This window comes from Geotrypetes seraphini, chromosome 6 (assembly GCF_902459505.1).
Source record: "Geotrypetes seraphini chromosome 6, aGeoSer1.1, whole genome shotgun sequence".
NCBI classification, from domain to species: Eukaryota; Metazoa; Chordata; class Amphibia; order Gymnophiona; family Dermophiidae; genus Geotrypetes; species Geotrypetes seraphini.
The window spans coordinates 4,638,486-4,658,964 of NC_047089.1; the positions used below are offsets into that span (position 1 = coordinate 4,638,486).

The following is a 20,479-nucleotide window of genomic DNA, read 5'->3' on the forward strand; positions in this document are numbered from 1 at the left end:
GTTACTCTTTTCTTCGATAACATTAATTTTTCAGGCTAATAAAAATATAGTTATTAACCACAAATTTCTCTCATTATTCCAGTGCCTGTCTACATCTTCCCAAATATTTTAACATTAAATGCAGGTTGACACCATGGTGTACTTTCAGGCCTATTTTAAGCTATTAGGAATTGCGGATCAAAAATGTAGCTTGGTGAGTTTGTAGCCAAAGAATTGCTCTTTTAGATGGTACAAGAAAGGAGGAGATTGGAGGACATATAGTTGTGATATGATATTAAATCTAAAAATTGGCATAAAATTTTTTCATCGATCATAATAAAGATTTATCTCAGAAAAGAAAAGCACAAAATGTACTGGAAATTCTTATCTTGGTTGAGCAACTATCCATTCCATAACCTGAGCCTAAAGTTGACATTTTGGCACTATCGTCCATGGAATGAAAAAAGTGGCCCCAATATCAAGGCACTTAACTTTGGAAGAAGTTGAGGTCCATCTCTAAGATTTTGCACATATTAATTGTATTGTACTTCCACTAAAAATGTCATCAATTTCTAAGATGATCAGGTGGGGAGGCCTGGACTACTTGACATAGAATGACCCAAATGTTAAATATCAAAGAATTTTCCTATTTGAAACTCTTTTCCGATGTCCATTAGATGTGAGAATGATTATTTGGGTTTTAAAAAGAAATTGAAGACTTTACTGTTTCTGGATTCATTTAGGCAATGAGTAAATATGTAGTCTATTGCATTTTGAAATATATATTGGAATTTCTGTCCCCGTACATCTCTAGTTATCTATATCAAGCTAGTCAGGTGTTCATGGAATATAAACCATGTAATGTAACATTGCAGTGGTATTGTAGAAGCCATATAAAATCAAATTAAACTTTACAATAATTCTCTTTTAATAAATAATGGAATTTCAGGTTATACTGTAATCTAGGAAAGTATCCTACTTTTCAAGGGTAAGTTTAAGAGGCTTAGGTTAATAGGACAGGAAGGTGCTTAGTTTTGTCTATTTTATGACAAACATAAGGCATTTATTTCTTTTGAGGTATTTCATAAAAATATAACAGATCAGAAAATACTTCAACTGCCCAGTGCATCGGTTCTCAACATGCATTATGTATATCCCAAGGGGTACATAAGACCTGTACAGGGGGTTCACGGTGCTTGTTGAGAACCTAAGTGGTTCTTCTCACCTCCCTCCTCCTGGCACTTCCATGGTTGCTGCTACTGCTATTTCCCTAACTTAATAGCAGTCATATGGCCCCCAGGCTAAAGTGCACATTGTCTTTTCTGCTGGTCTCTTCCTCCTTCCAATGTGAACCTCCTTTTCTGGGGCAGGGAACATCAGAGCACTTAAGACTGGGGCCACAAGACTGCTTAAGTTGTTTTGCCTCTGCAACTGGTCTGCAAAAGGTGCAAGGAGAGAGAAGATACTGGATGGGAGAGGGGGAGACTATGTGCAGTGGTGGGGAGAGAAGGAAGGTGGATGCTGGATGCAAGGGTTGGGAATAAGGAGAATAGGAGAGCAGGAATGAGGGAAAGGGATGGGAAGCTGTACTTAGATGCAGTAGAAAGAAAATTCCAGACTGGATAGTAAAAATGAATTAAATATGGACAGTCAGAAAGGTGAAAAGAGAAATGACAAGAGTTGATATGTTGTATTGGTCAGAGTCTGGTTTCTGCTGTCCTTCATCTTCTCAAGTAACACGATTCTGGAATTCTAATGTTTTACAGCCACAGCTTCAGGGAGGCCTACCAGCTCAGTTGATCAGGGGGAAAATACCCCTGTCGCAATCAGCTGAGCTGCTGCGCAGGGGACCCCCAACAAGAAATCCCAACAATGGAAGGCCAACTGCGGTGTTAGTTATTTTATTTGATATACCACAGTTCTTTAGCGTCCCTCTAGACAGGCACAGAAACAGATGATTTTATAATTCCTCTGCCAGCAGGTGTAGACTGAGACATTGACTTTTGGCTGTAGTACAAGTGGACTTTGCAATCCCCTCTACAATCATTCACTTTGTTCTCGGTCTTCATCAGGTGGAGGTGGTAAGCCTGTGCAGTGTAGGGCCTATTGGATTTGTTTAGTGGCCCTCTTGTCCCTGTTGTGGGTGCCAGATTGAGCTTGGGAAACCCTTTCAGGGGTCCTGAATGGCTGCACAGGGGACCCTCTTGCAAGAAATCCCAACAATGGAGGTAAACTGATGTAAGTTATAGTTATTTTATTTGATATACAGTGCTCCCCTGTGAATTTGTGGTCCTAGTTATTCGTGGTATTTTCTGACCGCGAATGACCAGGCAGGAGAGGGCAGCCAGAGCACTTGCGAGTGAAGGAAATCACTCATGGTATGCTCCAACCGCCTCTTCCTGTACTAAAGTTGGGCCTCACCAATCAGGAGCTGCGTGTCAAAGCAGCTCCTGATTGGTGAGGCTCGACTTTAGTATAGGAAGAGGCGGTCAGAGCAAACCGCAAGTGATTTCCTTCACTCACCGGCACTCTGGCTGCCCTCTCCTGTCTCCCCTGCTAAAAACTGTATTCGCAGTTTTTCAGCATTCGCAGGGGTTCCTGGAACGCAACCCCTGCGAATTTCGGAGGAGTACTGTACCGCAATTTTTAACAGGAAACGTTAAAGTGGTTTACAATAATCAAAAGCAGGGATAAAAGCTGGTAAAAATAAAACTGACCAGGCCACGGAAACAAACTGGACACAGGTTAACAAGGGAGGGGGAAGAACATAAAGGGGAAGAACGAAAGGTAAAAGGAATGAAAAATAGATCTATAAGGCAGGCAGGTGTTCCAGATGCCTTTATAAAGTAGTAAGTGAGATTTTTCCCTGCTTTCCTGTCCTTTGTGGCTTTATTTGCTAAGGCTTTTCTTTCTGGAATGTTGGGCTGTAACAGCAGCATTATGATACTGGAAATGGATATTTGCAGTACACCACATTCCATTTTCTTCATGTATTCAAATCATCTAACTACCACAGAGATCGTCAAGACTTGAGCGCAGGCTGTAACTTCCTCAGATTTCTACAGTATGTGAGGCTGAGCTGGGAGTGGAATGCAGGTGGGATTGCATTATGATGCAGTATCATCAGCTGGGTTTTCTCCCCTCCTCCCTTAAAGAAGCTACCATGTTTCAACTGTTTTCTTTTAGAATCATTTTTATTTCCCTTATCTTTGCATTGCAGGGTTTGTTTGGGGCAACTCAGCCCACACAGTCAGGGAGCATTTTTGGAACTGCTACGAACACAAACACTGGTTCTGCGTTTGGAACTGGAGCAAGCCTCTTTGGACAACCAAATACAGGATTTAGTGGCGTTGGTTCGGTAGGTCTGATGTGTTGCCAGTAAAGCGCTATGTTCTACCATTTTCAAGCCTAAGGCACATGTAGCTTTGTAAAAGTAGTGTGTCATGCTAATTTCTATGGAGTAGGCATTGTAGACAGAGGGAGGGAATTTCTAGAGCCAGAATAAAAGCTAGTGAAGCACCGAAAGGCCCATCAGAGGCTTAGTGCAGGAGGTGCCATGAGCAGTGAAGGTCTGTGAATTCTCACACTAGAGGGCCGAAATCTAAAACACAGGACTTCTGTGAGTGTCAGATCAATCACTGCTGCCGGCGCCAAAACCCACGCTGCGTGCCAGCAAAGGAGGGGGTTAGTCTTAGTAGAAGTATAGGGATACAACCTCTTCAACCCTTACGCCGGCTTTTCCTCTCTTTTAGGTCCTAGTTCACGCTTGCTGTCTAACACCAGCTCTGGCAGTCACAAAACAGAAAATAAAATTATTTTTTCTACCTTTTGTTGTCTGGTCATTTTGCTTTTGGTCCCAGTTTCTCTTTCTGATTTTTGTCTATTTTCTAATTCTCTTTCCAGTGTCTGCTGTCCATTTTTTTTCTCCTCTTTTCTCTTGCTCCAGTCCTTGTCTCCAACATATTGATTTTTCCCTTTCAACTTTTCTCCTTTTTGCTTTTCTGCCTCTGTCGACTCAAATCTCGCCCTCTTTCTCATCCTTCTCCTTTTAAAATTTTCAGCTACCTGTCAATTTTCCATCTTCTCTTATTCTGTAGCTCTCCCATTTCCCATCCCACTCCTTTCCCAGCCTCCTATTTCTTTCTATCTCCTCTTGGTCCAACATTTTGCTCCATCTCTTTTATATTGTACTTCTTCCCTCCCACCTTGATGCTGAACAATGAGATGGAAGGAAAAAAAAGATGCTGCATCTTTCTCTTCCTTCCACCCACAGGCCTAACATTTCTCCCTCCTTTCCATCTCCAGATCCAACTTCTCTCCCTTTCTCTTCCCAACTGCCCCCCATCTTATCTCTCCTCCCTGTCTGCCTGCCTCTCTCCCTCTCTCTTCCCAACGGTTCTTCCTTCAAGTATCCTTTTCCCTCTTCCTCCACACTACCCCAGGTCCAACCTCTCTCCCTTCAACTTGCTCTCCTCACAGCCCAGCTTGCCTTTCCCTCCAGCATCGGTCCCTTTCTCCTCACAGCCCAGCGTGTCTTTCCCTCCGGCGCTGGTCCGATATCGCCGCCAGATCTGCCGGCCTCAGCGATTCAGCAGTGTTGTACGTGGCTCCCCCTCCTGCTTTTGCCTGCCGCGGTCTTCTTCAATGATGCACAACTTCCTATTTCCACCCGGGTGGACCATGACGGATGGAAGGCAAGAAGGGGGCCATGGACAACACTGCTGAAGCCAGCAGACTTTACGGCGTGACAGCAATGTCGGACCGGTGCAGGAGGGAGGACACCAAGAAGAGGAAGTTCAGGAGCATTGCCGTAGGCCACATAAAAAGGCCAATGAGACAATTTTATTGGTGATTTTATTATATTAACTTCCAAATCAATCGTAGCTTAGAATTAGTTACCAGCCAACCAGAAGCAGTTTTTGAGAAATCTTCCTCGTTAACACCAGAAACTGTCAGTGGTTTTCAAACAATTAAAGAAATTGGCACAGAAGTATAAAGAGTGCTCACTGAGCCCACACAGTTCCATCAGTCTCCAGAGGCCTTCTGAAAGAAGAACACCAGAAGTCCTGCTTGAAACCCCTGTGAATTTGCGGTTTGCAAATCGCAGACTCAGTAATTCGCGGTATTTTCAGACAGCCTCTTCTGCTACTAAAGTCATGGTTACACCAATCAGAAGCTGCTTTGGCACGCTATCTGGCGTATCAAAACAGCTCCTGATTGGTGTAACCATGACTTTAGTACCAGGAAGAGGAAGTTGGAAAATGTGCCCGGCTTCGTAAGTACAATTTAAGCACCTGCCGGTGCCCCAGCTGTCCTCTCCTGCCTTCGATCAGCTGAAAAACCTTGCAGTTTTTCAAAATTCACGGGTGTTCCTGGAACGGAACCCCGCGAATTTCGGGGGAGTACTGTATACAGTGTGACATGGAGCACTTGGGTCCATACTCACCTAATTGGTTTCCCTCTTTTTATCTTAGTTATAAGTTCTACATGTAGCTGCACATGAAGCATCAACGGCCTCTCTCTTTTTTTGCATGCTTCAGTGGGGTATGTGTGTGGGGGGGTTATTGATTTAAGCTTCTAAACAAAGGTGAATTTGTGCTAGTTGGCTAGACATTGCTTTTTTGCATGAAATTGGGTTCCCTTTACACTGTGAATGGTTTATTCTGGGAAGGCTATAAAGCTGCTAGATTGCCCCATCAGCCACATGGGGGTCTTTGGCACTGCCTTACCCTTCTCCTTGTTTCTCTTCACTTTGCAGACTTTGTTTGGTAGCAAACCTACTGGATTTGGAACTTCCACGACAACTGCTCCTTCCTTTGGTACAGCAACTAGCGGGCTTTTTGGTAACTTTGACTCTTGCAATTTTGGTACTTATAAAAGACAATTGGGATTCAGGCTTATAAAGGTGCACTGCATATATCACACACACAGTTGCATGACTTTGATTCGAAATAATGCAGCTCTCTGAAGCTTTCCAGGTGAGCTATGTGTGGTGCATAGAAGCTAGGGGAAGAGCTTCAGTTTTGCAAGCTAATTAATACCTTCCATTATTTCTGCCTTTTTTTTTTCTTTGCTATGTTTGTTCATTGTGGGCTCCTGAGCATAGTGTGATGTTGCTTCTCTGTTCCTTGAATGACAAACAGGAGCTAGAAGGAATTTACCTTTGCTTATAGATAAACCAAAATTGGATTTTAAACAATATGTATTTTTTAAATCCTTAGCTATGAATCCTTTTATTTTCATTACACTTTTTTCTTGTCTGTTGTATTTTTCACTCTTGCAGTAGAGGAGTGGCCGAGTGGTTAGAGCAGCTGCCTCAGCACCCTGAGGTTGTGAGTTCAATTCCCACTGCAGCTCTTTGGGACTCTGGGCGAGTCACTTAACACTTCATTGCCCCATGTAAACCGCTTGGATTGTGGAAACCACACAAAAAAGCAGTAGATCAAGTCCCATCCCTCCCTTTACCCCACCCCCTTCTGCTCCTCTTGCCCTGAACTTTCTAGCTCCAGGTGCATCTCTTGCAAGAGAGGCTGTTAATGCAGCTTGTAACGGTTGTGCTAGGGGCAGTGCCTGCCTTCCCTTCTTCAAGTCTCCACTGTACCAAGCCATATGGAATCCCCTATGTTGACAAATGCCTAAATCTTGGGGCTAACCTTTGCACCTTTTTTAATATGTTGTCTATATGGAATCCTTTTGAAAAAAGCTCAAGATTTTTATGAGAGAAATCATGTGGCGGTTTTAAGAACACTACAGAAAAGAACACTTTGTTGACATCAAAAGTTATCAAAGCACTCCCCCCAAAGAAAAAGTCCCTATAAGGTCTAGGGCCTCAACACCAGTAGAAGATGAGGCCAAAAAACCAGTAACAAATCTAGTTCTAATGCATTTAAAAACACTTCATAATCTTTTTGATAAGACGTTGAGAAAAGAAGGCCATATTTTAATGAAATGGATGATTTTTGCTACTTTCCCCTGTATGTTCCTTAGAGAGTAAATAATGCATTTGATTATGCTATATTGTCAAATTGGGTGGGTTTATGTGTATTCAGTTAAATAATAAACATCGCTTTGCTATCAAACAAGCATTTATTTTTTAACAAGCAAATGATGTTCATCCAAATCTAGTTGTAAATTCTCCTTTTTTATGGTCCCTCCAGACCAGCACAGAAAACGGATGGGTTTAAGCTCCTCTGCCAGCAGGTGGAGACTGAGACACTAACTTTTGAGATCAGTATAAGTGGGCTATGAAGTCCCTCTTACAATCAGTCTCTAGCAGGTGGTCTCTTTTGGATCTGGTTAGTGAATCTTTCTTATCCCTTTGTCTGTCCGGACTGAGCTTGGGGACCCTCTCAGGGGTCCTACCAACCTTGGGAGTGTCACACTCGGAAGGGTTGTGGCCTTCCCCCCCCTTTCCCCCACTTCTCCAGGTTTTTTTCTGAATCTAGAGGAACCTCAATTGTACCGATACCGGCTACGACTACAGTTTAGAGTGCCTTTGGGGTCTGCCTTTTCTTGATACAGCTGGTTAGCTGCAAGAAGAAATAAACTGAAAAACGCTTACAAGACACAAGAAATAAAGGAGCTTTATATATATTTATTTAAAAAAGAGCCCTGAGGCTGATGTTTTTATTTAGCATTGTTGTATGTGAGTTTTTGGCGCTTTTATTATGAGCACTTCACAAAAGCAGAAAGTGTGTTTTCTATGGGTGCCGTTCATTGGATGCGGCTGGTGGGTACACAAAATGTTCTGGCTGTCTTGAGGGAAACCCGGATTCAGGTGTCAGCGTGCTGGGTTTTCCTTTGCACATGCATCGTTCGTCGGCTGGGGGTGAACCCTGGGCTTCTACCACCCGCAATGGGATTTCCTCATTTGTCGATGGTCAGTCAGATTCAGTGCCGTGTGTGTTTTCTGGTGACAGTTTATTGACGGCCCTTCCCTCAGTTTTGGTGGGAAGCACATCGTATTTGCCTACAGCCTCAAGTGACCTTCCTCCTGTCTTGGAAAGGCAGGAACAGGTCTTAAATGTGACTTCTGCTCCTAACATGAATGCTGTGTTGCCGCTGGGGGGTAGTTTTCCCCTGATTTGATGGCCTTGTACAAGGCTTATTTACAGGCGTCTGGGGGTCCTGCTTTGATTCTGGGGGTTGTGGGGTTCTCTGGGGGGGGGGTTCCTTCCACAGCCGCCCCATTTAATCTCCTGCTGCGGCTGCCTCTGTTCAACCCCCTTAGTCATCGTCCAAGCAGCCGCGGGCATCTTGGGATGAGGATTGTTTTATGGCTGATCGGTTTTCTATGGATGAGGACTTTGATCTTGAGGAGAATCTTGTCAGGGGGGTCTGAATTTTTGGATGAAGACTTTTTTAGAGGCGCCAGTTGGCGTCTTTTTGTATTTTTTTCTCTGGGGCAAATTGCAGGAGTCATTCTTCAGGTGTCTGGTTTTACACTTTGAAGAGGAAGCTAAGGACCCTCTTGTGTTATGGACCCTCTCCTGAGAGGGATCTGGTCAGCATCCTGCTCTTTCCCTATGCATCAGGATATTCAGGATGTAGTGCACACTCTGGAAAGTTCTGAACATGCTTTTTCACATTGCGTGGTCCGTGGCAAGACTTTACCCCATCCCTGATGGCCATAGATGGGCTTGCTATGTGTCTTTCCACCATGGCCACTGGTGGGCAGAGTTCTTCTGATTGCTTGACATGCTGGCCAGGTGATCCTGGTGGCTCCGGTTTGGCCTAGGTATCCGTGGTTCACAGATCTGGTTTGTCTGCTCATGGCAGATTCACTCCCGCTGCCCCTCTTGCCCGATCTGTCTTAGGGTCCCTTTGTCTTACGGCTTGGCTCTTGAACAGGCGTGCCTAAGGAAGTAGGGGTATTTGGATATGGTGATCTCCACTGTCTTGGAGTCTCAGAGACTTTCTATCTCTTGGGCTTATGTTCATGTTTATAAGAACATAAGAAAAGCCCCACTGGGTCAGACCAATGGTCCATCAAGCCCAGTAGCGCATTCTCATGGTGGCCCATCCAGGTCACTATCCAGGTCACTAGTACCTGGCCAAAACCCAAGGTGTAGCAACATTCCATGCCACCAATACAGGGCAAGCAGTAGATTCCCCCATTTCCTCTTCAATAACAGACTATGGACCTCTCTTCCAGGAACTTGTCCAAACCTTTCTTAAAACCAGCTACGTTATCTGCTCTTACCACATCCTCTGGCAACGCATTCCAGAGCTTAACTATTCTCTGAATGAAAAAAGTTTCCTCCTATTGGTTTTAAAAGTATTTCCCTATAACTTCAAGTGTCCCCTAGTCTTTGTAGTTTTTGACGGAGTGAAAAATCGATCCACTTGTACCCGTTCTACTTCATTCAGGATTTTGTAGACCTCAATCATATCTCCTCGCAGCCATCTCTTTTCCAAGATGAAGAGCCCTAACTGTTTTAGTCTTTCCTCATATGAGAGGAGTTCATCGCCTTTACCATCTTGGTCACTCTTCTTTGAACCTTTTCTAGCGCCACTATATCTTTCTTGAGATAAGGAGACCAGAATTGAACACAGTACTCCAGATGAGGTCGCACCACGGAGCGATACAGGGGCATTATGACATTCTTAGTCTTGTTAACCATCCCTTTTTTAATAATTCCCGGCATCCTGTTTGCTTTTTTGGTCGCCGCCACAGATTGGGTGGAAGGTTTCATCATATTGTCTACAATGATGATACCTAGATCCTTTTCTTGTGCGCTAACCCCCAAGGTGGACCCTAGCATCCGATAACTGTGATTCAGGTTATTCTTCTCCATGTGCATCACTTTACATTTGTCCACATTAAATTTCATCTGCCATTTGGACACCTAGTCTTCCAATTTCCTAAGGTCCGCCTGCAATTTTTCACAATCCGCATGAATTTTAACAACTTTGTTTAGTGCCATCTGCAAATTTAATCACCTCACTCGTCCCAATTTCTAGATCATTTATAAATAAGTTAAATAGCACCTGTTCCAGTACAGAATCCTGCGGAACTCCACCGTTTACTCTCTTTCATTGAGGAAAATGACCATTTAACCCTACCCTCTTCTTTTCTGTCCGATAAACAATTCCTAATCCACAACTGAACTTTGCCACCTATACCATGACACTTTAATTTTCTCAGGAGCCTCTTGTGAGAAACTCTGTCAAAAGCTTTCTGAAGCTAGGCGTATCTTTGAGGAGTGGTGCGGCTTTCCGTGCTGCTTTGCCTCACATCTTGGAGTTTTTGCAGGATGGCCTGGAGCGCAGCCTCTCCTGGTCCTCTTAGGGTGCAGCTTGCCGCTTTGTCTTCCTTTTGCGGTCTCTTGCATGGTCAGAGGTTGGCCTCTTCTCTGGATATGATTTGATTCCTGAGAGCTGCAAAATTGCTCCGACTGCCTGTTGGGCTGTTGGCCCCTGCCTGGGACCTCAGTCTGGTTCTCTCTGTGCTCGTTTGTCTTCCATTTGAGCCTCTCGGTTCCTGTATGTTGAAAGACTTCATTCTTAATGCGGTCTTCCTGGTGGCCATTATTTTTATTTATTTTCAGTATTTATATACCGTCTATCAGAGTTAGATAAGCGGTTTACAATCAGGTACTCGAGCATTTTTCTCTTATCTGTCCCGGTGGGCTCACAATCTATCTAAAGTACCTGGGACAATGGAGGATTGAGTGACTTCCCAGGGTCAGAAGGAGTAGTGTAGGATTTGAATCCACAACCTCAGGGTGCTGAGGCTGTAGTTTAACGACTACAGCACTCGTTCCTCATTACTTCTTTGAGACGTGTGTCTGAACTGCAGGCTGTCTCTTGTAGGAGTTCTCTTGGGAGTTCTCCTGGAGTACTCATGAGTGGATCATGCTTAGGCTGGTTCCCTCCTTTCTGCCAAAGGTGGTTTCGCCTTTTCATATCAACCAGTCTGATCTTCCCAGTCTTGGGTAGTTGTGAGGTCTCTTTGGAGCAGAGGCAGTTGCACAAATTGGATGTCCATAAGGTCCTTCGCTGTTATGTTAGCGGATTCTGGAGTTCTGAAAATCGGATCGTCTTTTTGTCCTCTTACATAGTAAACATAGGGCCTCTTTTATCAAACTGCGCTAGCAGTTTGTAGAGCGGTGAGCCGTGCTGAAAGGCCCGTGCTGCTCCCGACGCTCATAGAGTTCCTATGAACGTCGGGAGCAGCACGGGCCATTCAGTGCAGCTCTCTGCGCTAAAAACTGCTAGCACAGTTTGATAGAAGAGGCCCATAGTAACATAGTAAATGACAGCATATAAAGAGCTGAATGGTCCATCCAGTCTGCCCAACCATACAGGCTCCATAAATTAATTTAAATGGTCCTTTTTCTTAGAAATTTCTGGGCCAGGAACCCATAGTCCTGCCCGGTAGTGTACTTAGGTTCTGTCTACTAGAGTCTCCATCAAAGCTCACTCCAGCCCATCTTTACCATTCCAGCCATCGAAGCCCTCCCCAGCCCGTCCTCAACTGAATGTCCATATACGGGAAACAGACTGTGCAAGTCTGCCCAGTACTGGCCTTAGTTCCTTCAATGTACACCCATTATTTTCTGATTTGAGATCCTATGTGTTCATCCCACGCTTGTTTGAACTGACCTATACAATCTTAGTCCTCAACAAATGATCTTCAAACTGTTATTCATTAACTCTGAACTTTGTTTATTCCACTCAATCTGTAATACCTTTTAATCATTGTAAACCGCATAGAACTTCATGGTCCTGTGGTATATAAACTGTTATTATTATTATTAACTCTGTCACCGTTTTCTTCTCCACCACCTCCCTCGAGAGCATATTCCACGCATCAACCACCTTCTCCGTAAAGAAGAATTTCCTAACATTACTCTTTAGTCTACCACCCCTCAACCTCAAATTATGCCCATAGGTCCTCGTAAGGGTGACGGTGCTTCCATTATGTGATGGATCAAGGAGGCTATTACTTCAGTGTACTTTCTTCAAAAGAAGCCTGTTCTGGAATTTCTCAAAGCTCGTTCCAATCGGGGTCTGGCAGCTTCTTGGGCAGAGTCTTCTCTTGTACCTTTGGTGAATATCTGTAAAGCTACAGTTTGGTCTTCTTTCCATTGCTTTGTGCAACACTACTGTGTGGAGATTCAGGTGCATTGGGCGCATTGGGACGCGCATTGGGTGCTTTCTTGTGGCAGCCCTCCGGGTGTCCCACCCATGATGGATACTGCTTTGGTACATCTGTCCATTTTCTGTGCTGGTCTGGAGGGATGATAAAGAAGGAGAAATTAGGTCCTAATTTTTTAGTCCCTCCAAACCGGCACAGAACCCCACCCTGTCGTAGTATTCTGTGTGTTTTTTTGCAAAGAGTATGGATTTTCTGCGGATGTTGGTTGTTGGGGAGTTACAAAGGCAGCGGATTTTGGTTCTTCTGTCTTAGTTGGTGAATGTGGGATATTTTGGGGAAGGTTCTTGTTCTATCCAACAGTGTTTTCCTGGTCCGTTTGAATTAGGCTTCTGTCTGTTCAAAGAAGCGTGGGATGAACACAGAGGATCTAGAATCAGAAAATAATATTAAATATTGAACTAAGGCCAGTACTGGGCAGACTTGCACGATCTGTGTCTGTGTATGGCCGTTTGATGGAGGATGGGCTGGAGAGGGCTTCAGTGGCTGGGAGGGTGTAGATGGGCTGGAGTAGGTTTTAACTGAGATTTCGGCAGTAGGAACCCAAGCACAGTACCGGGTAAAGCTTTGGAATTCTTGCCCAGAAATAGCTAAGAAAAAAATTAAAATAAATTTAAATTGAATCAGGTTGGGCAGACTGGATGGACCATTCGGTTCTTTATCTGCTGTCATCTACTATGTTCTCCATGTGAATGTGGAGTCGCATGTTCTGGAACAAGCCTTGTTTATTTCTGCTTGGCTATTCTTAAAGACTGATTGTAAGAGGGACTGCACAGCCCATTTGTATTGATGTCAAATGTTAGTGTCTCAGTCTTCACCTGCTGGCAGAGGAGCGTAAACTCATCTGTCTTCTATGCTGGTCTGGAGGGACTATAAATTAGCACGTAAGGACCTAATTTCTCCTTAAATCTAATAAAACACAATTCTCCTAAATTTTATCCCCCAAATTAGCAATCTTACAGTCCTACCAGTAGTGACTATTTCCTCTCTAAATTATTACACTTTATGCATTTCCAATTGCGAAACCAATATTTACCCATACAGGGTGCGTAAATAGCCAGTGTAACTTATACTGCATTTCCTTTTATAGAACTATCCCTCCCTCTTCCAGGAAGCCAATCTCTGTATATTCTGAGAAAACATACCAAGTCCACTTTTGAAAAGTCTTCACAATAGAGTGTACAGCAGTGTTTTTCAACCTTTTTACACCTATGGACCGGCAGAAATAAAACAATTATTTTGTGGACGGCATTGGTCCGTGGACTGGCGGTTGAAGAACAACACTAGACTAAGTCGTGGGCCAGACCCCGCCCATCTCTACCCAATGTCCATCCCAGACCCCGCCCCCATAATAGTACTAATTGCACCTTGCGCGTCCCTTGCCTCATCTGGAAGCCTTCCCTCTGACATTGCAACGTTAGAGAGAAGGCTTCCGGTTCAGGCGCAGGATACCTGTAGGAGCCACTGCCTGTGGCTTTGTGCACTGAATCTGGAAGAGGGAGCTGGCTCGTAGATGGCGCATCGATTGCACCGTGGACTGGCGATTGAAGAACACTGTTATCCCAGGACAAGCAGGCATGATATTCTCACATGTGGGTGACGTCATCTACGGAGCCCCAGCGCGGACAGCTTTTCAAGCAAACTTGATTGAAGTTTCAAGTTTGCTACACTGCACCACGCATGTGCATGCCTTCTTGCCCACTAGAGGGCGCATCCCCACCTCGTGGTCCTCAGTTCAGTTTTTTCCGCGGAGCCAGAAGCCCTGTGGAAATTGAGCTCTGCTAGTTTTGCCTTCTGTCACCGCGTCTGGGTGATTTCGCTCGGTCGCTGTGCTTTATTTTATTTTGTCAGTCGTTTTTTGTTTCAAAAAAAAAAAAGTTTTTGTTTCTTCGGTTCGGCTCCGGGGGCCCCCGTGAGCCGCGGCCGCGGGCCGTTGTTTGTTGCCGGCCTTTGAGTTTTCATGTCCCGTCCCTTGACGGGTTTTAAGAAGTGCACCCGGTGTGATCGGTTGCTTTCTATTACCGATCCTCACCGGTGGTGCTTGCTCTGTTTAGGGCCTGAGCATCCGACAGACTCTTGTGAGAGGTGCTCGACTTTCCAGGCCAGAGCGCTCCGCCGACGTCGTGCCAGAATGGCGGAGCTTTTCGCGGTCGACTCCGCGGCGGGGAAGGCGTCTACGTCGGCCTCGGCTTCGGCCCCGGCCTTGACCTCGGCCTCGGGTTCCTCAACCTCGCCGCATCCCTCGTCTTCGTCGAAGCCTGCTGCCCCGATCAAGCCTGCCTCGGGTAAGTCCCCGCTTCCATCCTCAGCCCCAGGATCGAAGAAGAAGCCATCCTCGGGCTCCTCGACACCTGGTGGGTCGTCCTCGGCCCAGCCCAGGGTAGCCAAACCTAATGCCCCGAGGGAATACTCGAGACCGAGGTCGCCCTCCAGGGAGCACCCCCCGGCCTCGGATCTACCGGCCATGTTGGGGATCCCGGCCTTCCAAGACTTGCTCCGAGCACTGATTACCTCGGAGCTGTCCGGAGCCATCGAGCAGTTGCAGCGGGCTTCGGCCTCGACTGCACCGGTCTCGACGGCCCAGTCCTCGGCGGCCTCGGTCTCGGTACCCTCGACTTTGGGGGCCGGGACGGCTCCGACCCCGACCTTGCCCTCGACTTCGGCCTCAGGGACCCAGCCTGAGACGAGCGTAAAGCCTTGGGACAAGGTGCGCCGGGTGAGGAGGATATCGTCGTCCTCTTCTTCGAGGTCCTCCCGGGGCTCCTCGCCCTCGGGCCGGCCTCGGGCGAGGCGTCGTCCGAGGAAGCCCAAACGGTCTTGGGGTTCTCCTCGGCGACGTGGTCGCTCTTCGCCGCTTGGGGGCGAGACCTTACGTGTCTCGGAGCTCCGCCTCGACAACCCACGTCTGTTTCGTTCCCCCGCGAGAGAGGGTTCGAGTGACCCCTCGCCGAGACGGATGGGGCGTACCTCGGTGCCTCGGACCCCGGGGGCTTCCCCCAGGGCCTCTTCGGGGCGTAGGCGTTCCCCGACCCCTTCGAGGTCGCTGGATGTGGCCTCCTGGGGATCGGGGTCGGGCAGGGAACCGCGGTATTCCCGCGAGGCTTCCCCCTTCTGTTCGGCGGGGAGGTCACGAACCCCCTCACCGCCCGCCAGAACATCCTCCTTCTCCAAGTTCGTGCATGACATGGCTCGAGCTTTGGGTATTGTCTTGATGGCAGGATCTCAATATACCAAGGAGTTCCTGGAGGAGCAGGACCTTCCCACTCCCCCGAGGGAAACTCCTCGCCTTCCTCTGAATAAGGTCCTACAGCAAACCTTCCTCAAGAACTTGGACTCCCCTCTTACAGTCACTGCGGTGCCGTCTAAGATGGAGTCCAAATACCGGACCATTCCATCTAAAGGATTCGATAAACCTCAACTCTCGCACCAGTCCTTGCTCGTGGAGTCGGCGCTAAAGAAGACGCAACCCTCCAGAGTCTCGGCGGCAGTCCCGCCCGGAAGGGAAGGTCGGACCCTGGACAAGTTTTGTAGTCGCCTCTATTCTAATTCCCTCATGGCGACCAGGGTCCTCAACTACGCATTTACGTTCTCTTCCTATCTGCGTAGCATGGTGAAGGACTTGCCTCAGTATCGGGAGGTCATGCCTGATTCCCATCGAGAGGGGTTTGCCACTTTCATGTCCAACTTGTCTCAATTGCGGTTGTACCTCTTCCATGCTGTGTACGACGCGTTTGAGCTCGCTTCGAGAGTGTCGGCCTTTGCGGTGGCTATGCGCCGACTGGCGTGGCTCCGTACCCTCGATATGGATCTTAACCTCCAGGAACGCCTGGCCAATTTACCATGCGTGGGTTCGGAATTGTTTGATGAATCCTTAGAGGCGGCGACCAAACGGTTGTCGGAGCAGGAGCGTTCCTTGGCCTCCTTGGTCCGTCCTAAACCTCGGGCCCCGCAGCAAAAATCATTCCGGCCGCCCCCAAGGAGATACCCGCAGAAATCTACGCCGGCCTTTTCTAGACCTCCGGCCCGGCGCCCGCCTCAACAGGGTAGAGGGGGACAACCGAAGCCTCCGGTGCAGGGAGCGTCCAAGCCGGCTCCGTCCTTTTGACGGGCTGGGCGGATGGGGGCGGGCCCCCTCCGCAATATCGCCGGACCCCCTCCCAATCGGGGGTCGACTAAGGGCCTTTTATGTGGCTTGGACTGAGATTACTTCCGATGCATGGGTGCTCTGGATCGTCTCCGAGGGCTACTCGCTCAATTTCTCGGCCACGCCGCCGGACCGTCCGCCCGGAACTTGTCCGTGCAACCGGAGCCAGCTTCCCCTTCTCCTGGTGGAGGCCAGGGCTTTGTTGAGCCTACGGGTGGTGGAGGCCAGGGCTTTGTTGAGCCTACGGGCGGTGGAACCAGTACCCCCAGAACAGCGGGGAAAGGGGTTTTACTCCCGGTACTTTTTGGTCCCAAAGAGGACAGGGGACTTACGTCCCATTTTGGACCTCCGGATGCTCAACAAATTCCTGGTCCGGGAGAAATTCCGTATGTTGTCACTCCCGGTTTTATATCCGCTGTTGGAGGAAGGGGATTGGATGTGCTTCCTGGACTTGAAGGACGCCTATACTCATGTTCCGGTGCATCCTGCGTTCCGCAAGTTTTTACGGTTCCAGGTGGGGGATTTGCACCTTCAATATCGGGTCCTCCCCTTTGGTCTGGCTTCGTCCCCTCGAGTCTTCACGAAGTGTATGGTGGTCGTTGCGGCAACCCTGAGATCTTGGGGCTTGCAGGTCTTCCCCTACCTGGACGATTGGCTGATCAAGGCCCCAACCAGGGAGGGGGTTATCTCAGCGACCCAACAGACTATCATCTTCCTTCAACGTCTGGGGTTCGAAGTGAACTTTCCCAAGTCTCAGTTGGGCCCGACTCAATCCCTTCAGTTTATCGGAGCCGTGCTGGACACGGTTCGCCTCTGTTCCTTCCTCCCTCCTCCTCGGTTGGAAGCCCTGCTTCGATTGAGTCGCCAGGTTTCGCTGATGCCCGTAGTATCGGCTCAGCGCATGATGGTTCTTATCCCAGGACAAGCAGGCAGCATATTCTTTACGCATGGGTGACGTCACCGACGGAGCCCTCGGTACGGACCTTTTTACTAGAAAGTTCTAGTTGGCCGCACCGCGCGTGCGCGAGTGCCTTCCCGCCCGACGGAGGAGAGCGTGGTCCCCAGTTTCTTCGTTTCCGCGGAGCGAAGAAGACGTGTGTTTTTCAACGTCGTTGAAATCCTCCTTTTGCCTTCCCGCTCGCGTTATTTTTTCGGTTTTTTCACCTTCGGGTGCTTTTTTCTTTCAATTTACAAAAAAAAAAAAAAAAAAATCTTTTCTTTTTGCTTTATTTTTCGTTCCTGCCCCGGCGGGGCCTGTTGTCACGATCCAGGCCTCGGGGTTTGATTTTGCGGAGGCCGTGTTCCCATTCATGCCCCCGCAGCCCGGTTTTAAGAAGTGCCAGCGGTGTGCACGCCCGATCTCCCTCACTGACCCACACAACTGGTGCTTGCAGTGCTTGGGACCGGAGCATCGGGCGGACTCCTGCACCCGCTGTGCCACTCTTAAAAAACGCACTTTGAAGAATCGTCAAATCCAACAAAATCTACTTTTCGGCACCGGCCCGACTATGGATTCGACCTCTTCATCTGCGGCACCGTCGAAATCGGCACCGACCACTTCGACGACGCCTGAGACGACATCGGCGCCTCCGGCGCCAGGTAAGCCGGCTAAGAAGCCTTCCACCCTTGAGCGCCCTCCCACCTCGGGGACGACACCAGTCCTTTCGGCTCCACGCCGAACCAAAAAACGCTCCACTCCGATATCGGTGAGTGCCTCGTCATCGGCCTCCTCATCGCCGGAGTGTAGAGCGGCACCCATGGAACCAAAGAAGAAAAAAGTGGTTCCGGTGCCTCCCCTGGATGACCGCATTGCGGCCATCCTCCAGGACAAGTTGCAGGAACAACTCCACCAGCAACTTCAGCAGCTCTTACCCTCTATCTTGGCACCGCTGCTCTCGGTACCAGACCGGCCCGAGCCCCACACCGTCCAACCGGTATCCACTCCATCGGTACCTATGGACTCCTCCATGCCCATTCTCTCGGCACCACATCTCCATTCCCATGCCGAGACTATGGCCTTGACGACGACCGATCCTCCTCGGGACCGAGCAGGGCACCGGTCTTCCCACGACCCTGACCGGCACCGTACTTCCCGGGACCGAGACAGACACAGGTCTGCATCACCCGGTAACGTCTCGGTACGCTCAGGCAAGTCTTTGTCTAAAACTCACCATACCGAGCCTTCCACTCCGGTCTCTCGACACGCACACACCGATGTCAGAGACCCGGACCTATGGGAAGAATCCCCTCCCGGTACCGAGGAGGATGCATCGTCGTCGGACGAAGAGCCTTCGGCACCCGATACCACATCTAAACCTGAACAATCTTCCTTCTCTAAATTTCTCAGGGAGTTGTCGGGTGCTTTGTCTTTGCCACTGGAATCTGACTCTAAGAAGTCACAAGCTTTCCTGGAGGCATTGGATTTCGATCAACCTCCCAAAGAGTTCCTAAAATTGCCCGTGCATGATATCCTACGGGAAACTTTTTATAAAAATTGGGAGAACCCGCTGACTGTCCCTGGGGCCCCCCGTAAATTGGACAGCCTCTATAGGGTTATACCAATCCCAGGATTTGATAAACCCCAACTGCCTCATGAGTCTCTCCTGGTAGAGTCCACTTTAAAAAAGACTCAGGGCTCCAGTGTTTATGCCTCCACCCCTCCTGGCAGAGAGGGCAAAACTATGGACAAGTTTGGCAAGCGGCTCTACCAGAATGCCATGCTTGCCAACAGGGCAAACAACTACTCGTTCCATTTTTCATTCTACCTGAAACATCTGGTAATGCAACTCTCCGCCATGCAAAAGTACATGCCAGAGCACAAGGTTCCACTTTTCCAGCAGCACATCTCCAGCCTGCTTCAACTGAGAAAATTTATGGTGCGCTCTATCTATGACTCTTTTGAGCTCACCTCCCATGCATCTGCCATCGCTGTGGCTATGCGCCGCCTGGCCTGGCTCAGGGTCTCTGATCTGGACGTCAACCATCAAGACCGACTAGCCAACGCCCCATGTCTGGGAGACGAATTATTCGGAGAGTCCCTGGATACCACCACACAGAAACTCTCCGCCCATGAGACCAGATGGGATACTCTCATTAAACCAAAGAAAAAGGCTCCTCCTGCTCGTCCTTACAGACCACAGACTTCATATCAACGCAGGTTCTCCGCCAGGCCGCTCAACCCACCTTCACAGCAACCTAGGCGGGCCCGCCAACACCAACACACCCAGGCTCGTGCCCAGCCTAATCAACCTGCAAAGCCTCTTCCTCCTACCAAACCCTCTCAGCCCTTTTGACTCCTCTCTCCAGGGCTTAGCCAGTCTTCCACCCTCATTGCCTCTTCCTCAGCCAATCGGAGGCAGGCTCCACATCTTCATCAGCCGTTGGGAGGTCATCACATCGGACCAGTGGGTCCTCAACATCATCCGCCACGGCTACTCTCTCAACTTCCAGACTCTTCCACCAGACAATCCTCCCGTAGAGTCTGCTTCTCTTTCAACTCAAACCCCCCTCCTCCTGAGGGAGGTCCAATCCCTCCTTCTCCTCAATGCCATCGAAGAAGTACCTCTGGAACAAAGAGGCCGGGGATTCTACTCCCGTTACTTTCTAGTTCCAAAGAAGACAGGAGACCTACGTCCCATTCTCGATCTCAGGGACCTCAACAAGTGTCTAGTCAAGGAGAAGTTCAGAATGCTCTCCCTTGCCACGCTTTACCCTCATCTCTCTCAGAACGACTGGCTATGTTCCCTGGACCTCAAGGAGGCCTACACTCACATCCCAATCAATCCAACTTCACGTCGCTACCTACGATTCCAGGTGCACCATCGCCATTATCAGTACAAAGTGCTACCTTTTGGCCTCGCTTCATCACCCAGGGTGTTCACCAAATGCCTCATTGTGGCGGCGGCCTTCCTCAGGTCTCACAACCTCCAGGTGTTTCCCTACTTGGACGATTGGTTGGTGAAAGCACCTACGTCTCCGCTTGTGCTACAAGCCACTCATCATACCATCTCTCTCCTCCATCTTCTGGGGTTCGAGATCAACTACCCCAAGTCGCATCTGCTTCCCACACAGCGCCTTCAGTTCATTGGAGCAGTTCTCGACACCACACTAATGAGGGCGTTTCTCCCCTCCGACCGACAGCGGAATCTGCTCCGCCTGTGTCGTCAGGTGCTCCTTCATCACTCCATTTCTGCCAG

The 20,479-nt window shown here is 48.4% G+C and overlaps 1 protein-coding gene across 6 annotated transcripts in view; it reads left to right on the plus strand.

Moving 5' to 3' along the window:
- Positions 1-20,479, plus strand: part of NUP98 (nucleoporin 98 and 96 precursor) — a 330,912-nt gene that overhangs the window by 89,839 nt on the left and 220,594 nt on the right. For all 6 annotated transcript variants that reach the window (XM_033947374.1, XM_033947378.1, XM_033947379.1 and 3 more), the window contains 2 exons: positions 3,200-3,337; positions 5,738-5,822. In XM_033947374.1, the coding sequence (XP_033803265.1) occupies positions 3,200-3,337; positions 5,738-5,822 (223 nt within the window). The remainder of the gene's footprint in view (positions 1-3,199; positions 3,338-5,737; positions 5,823-20,479) is intronic.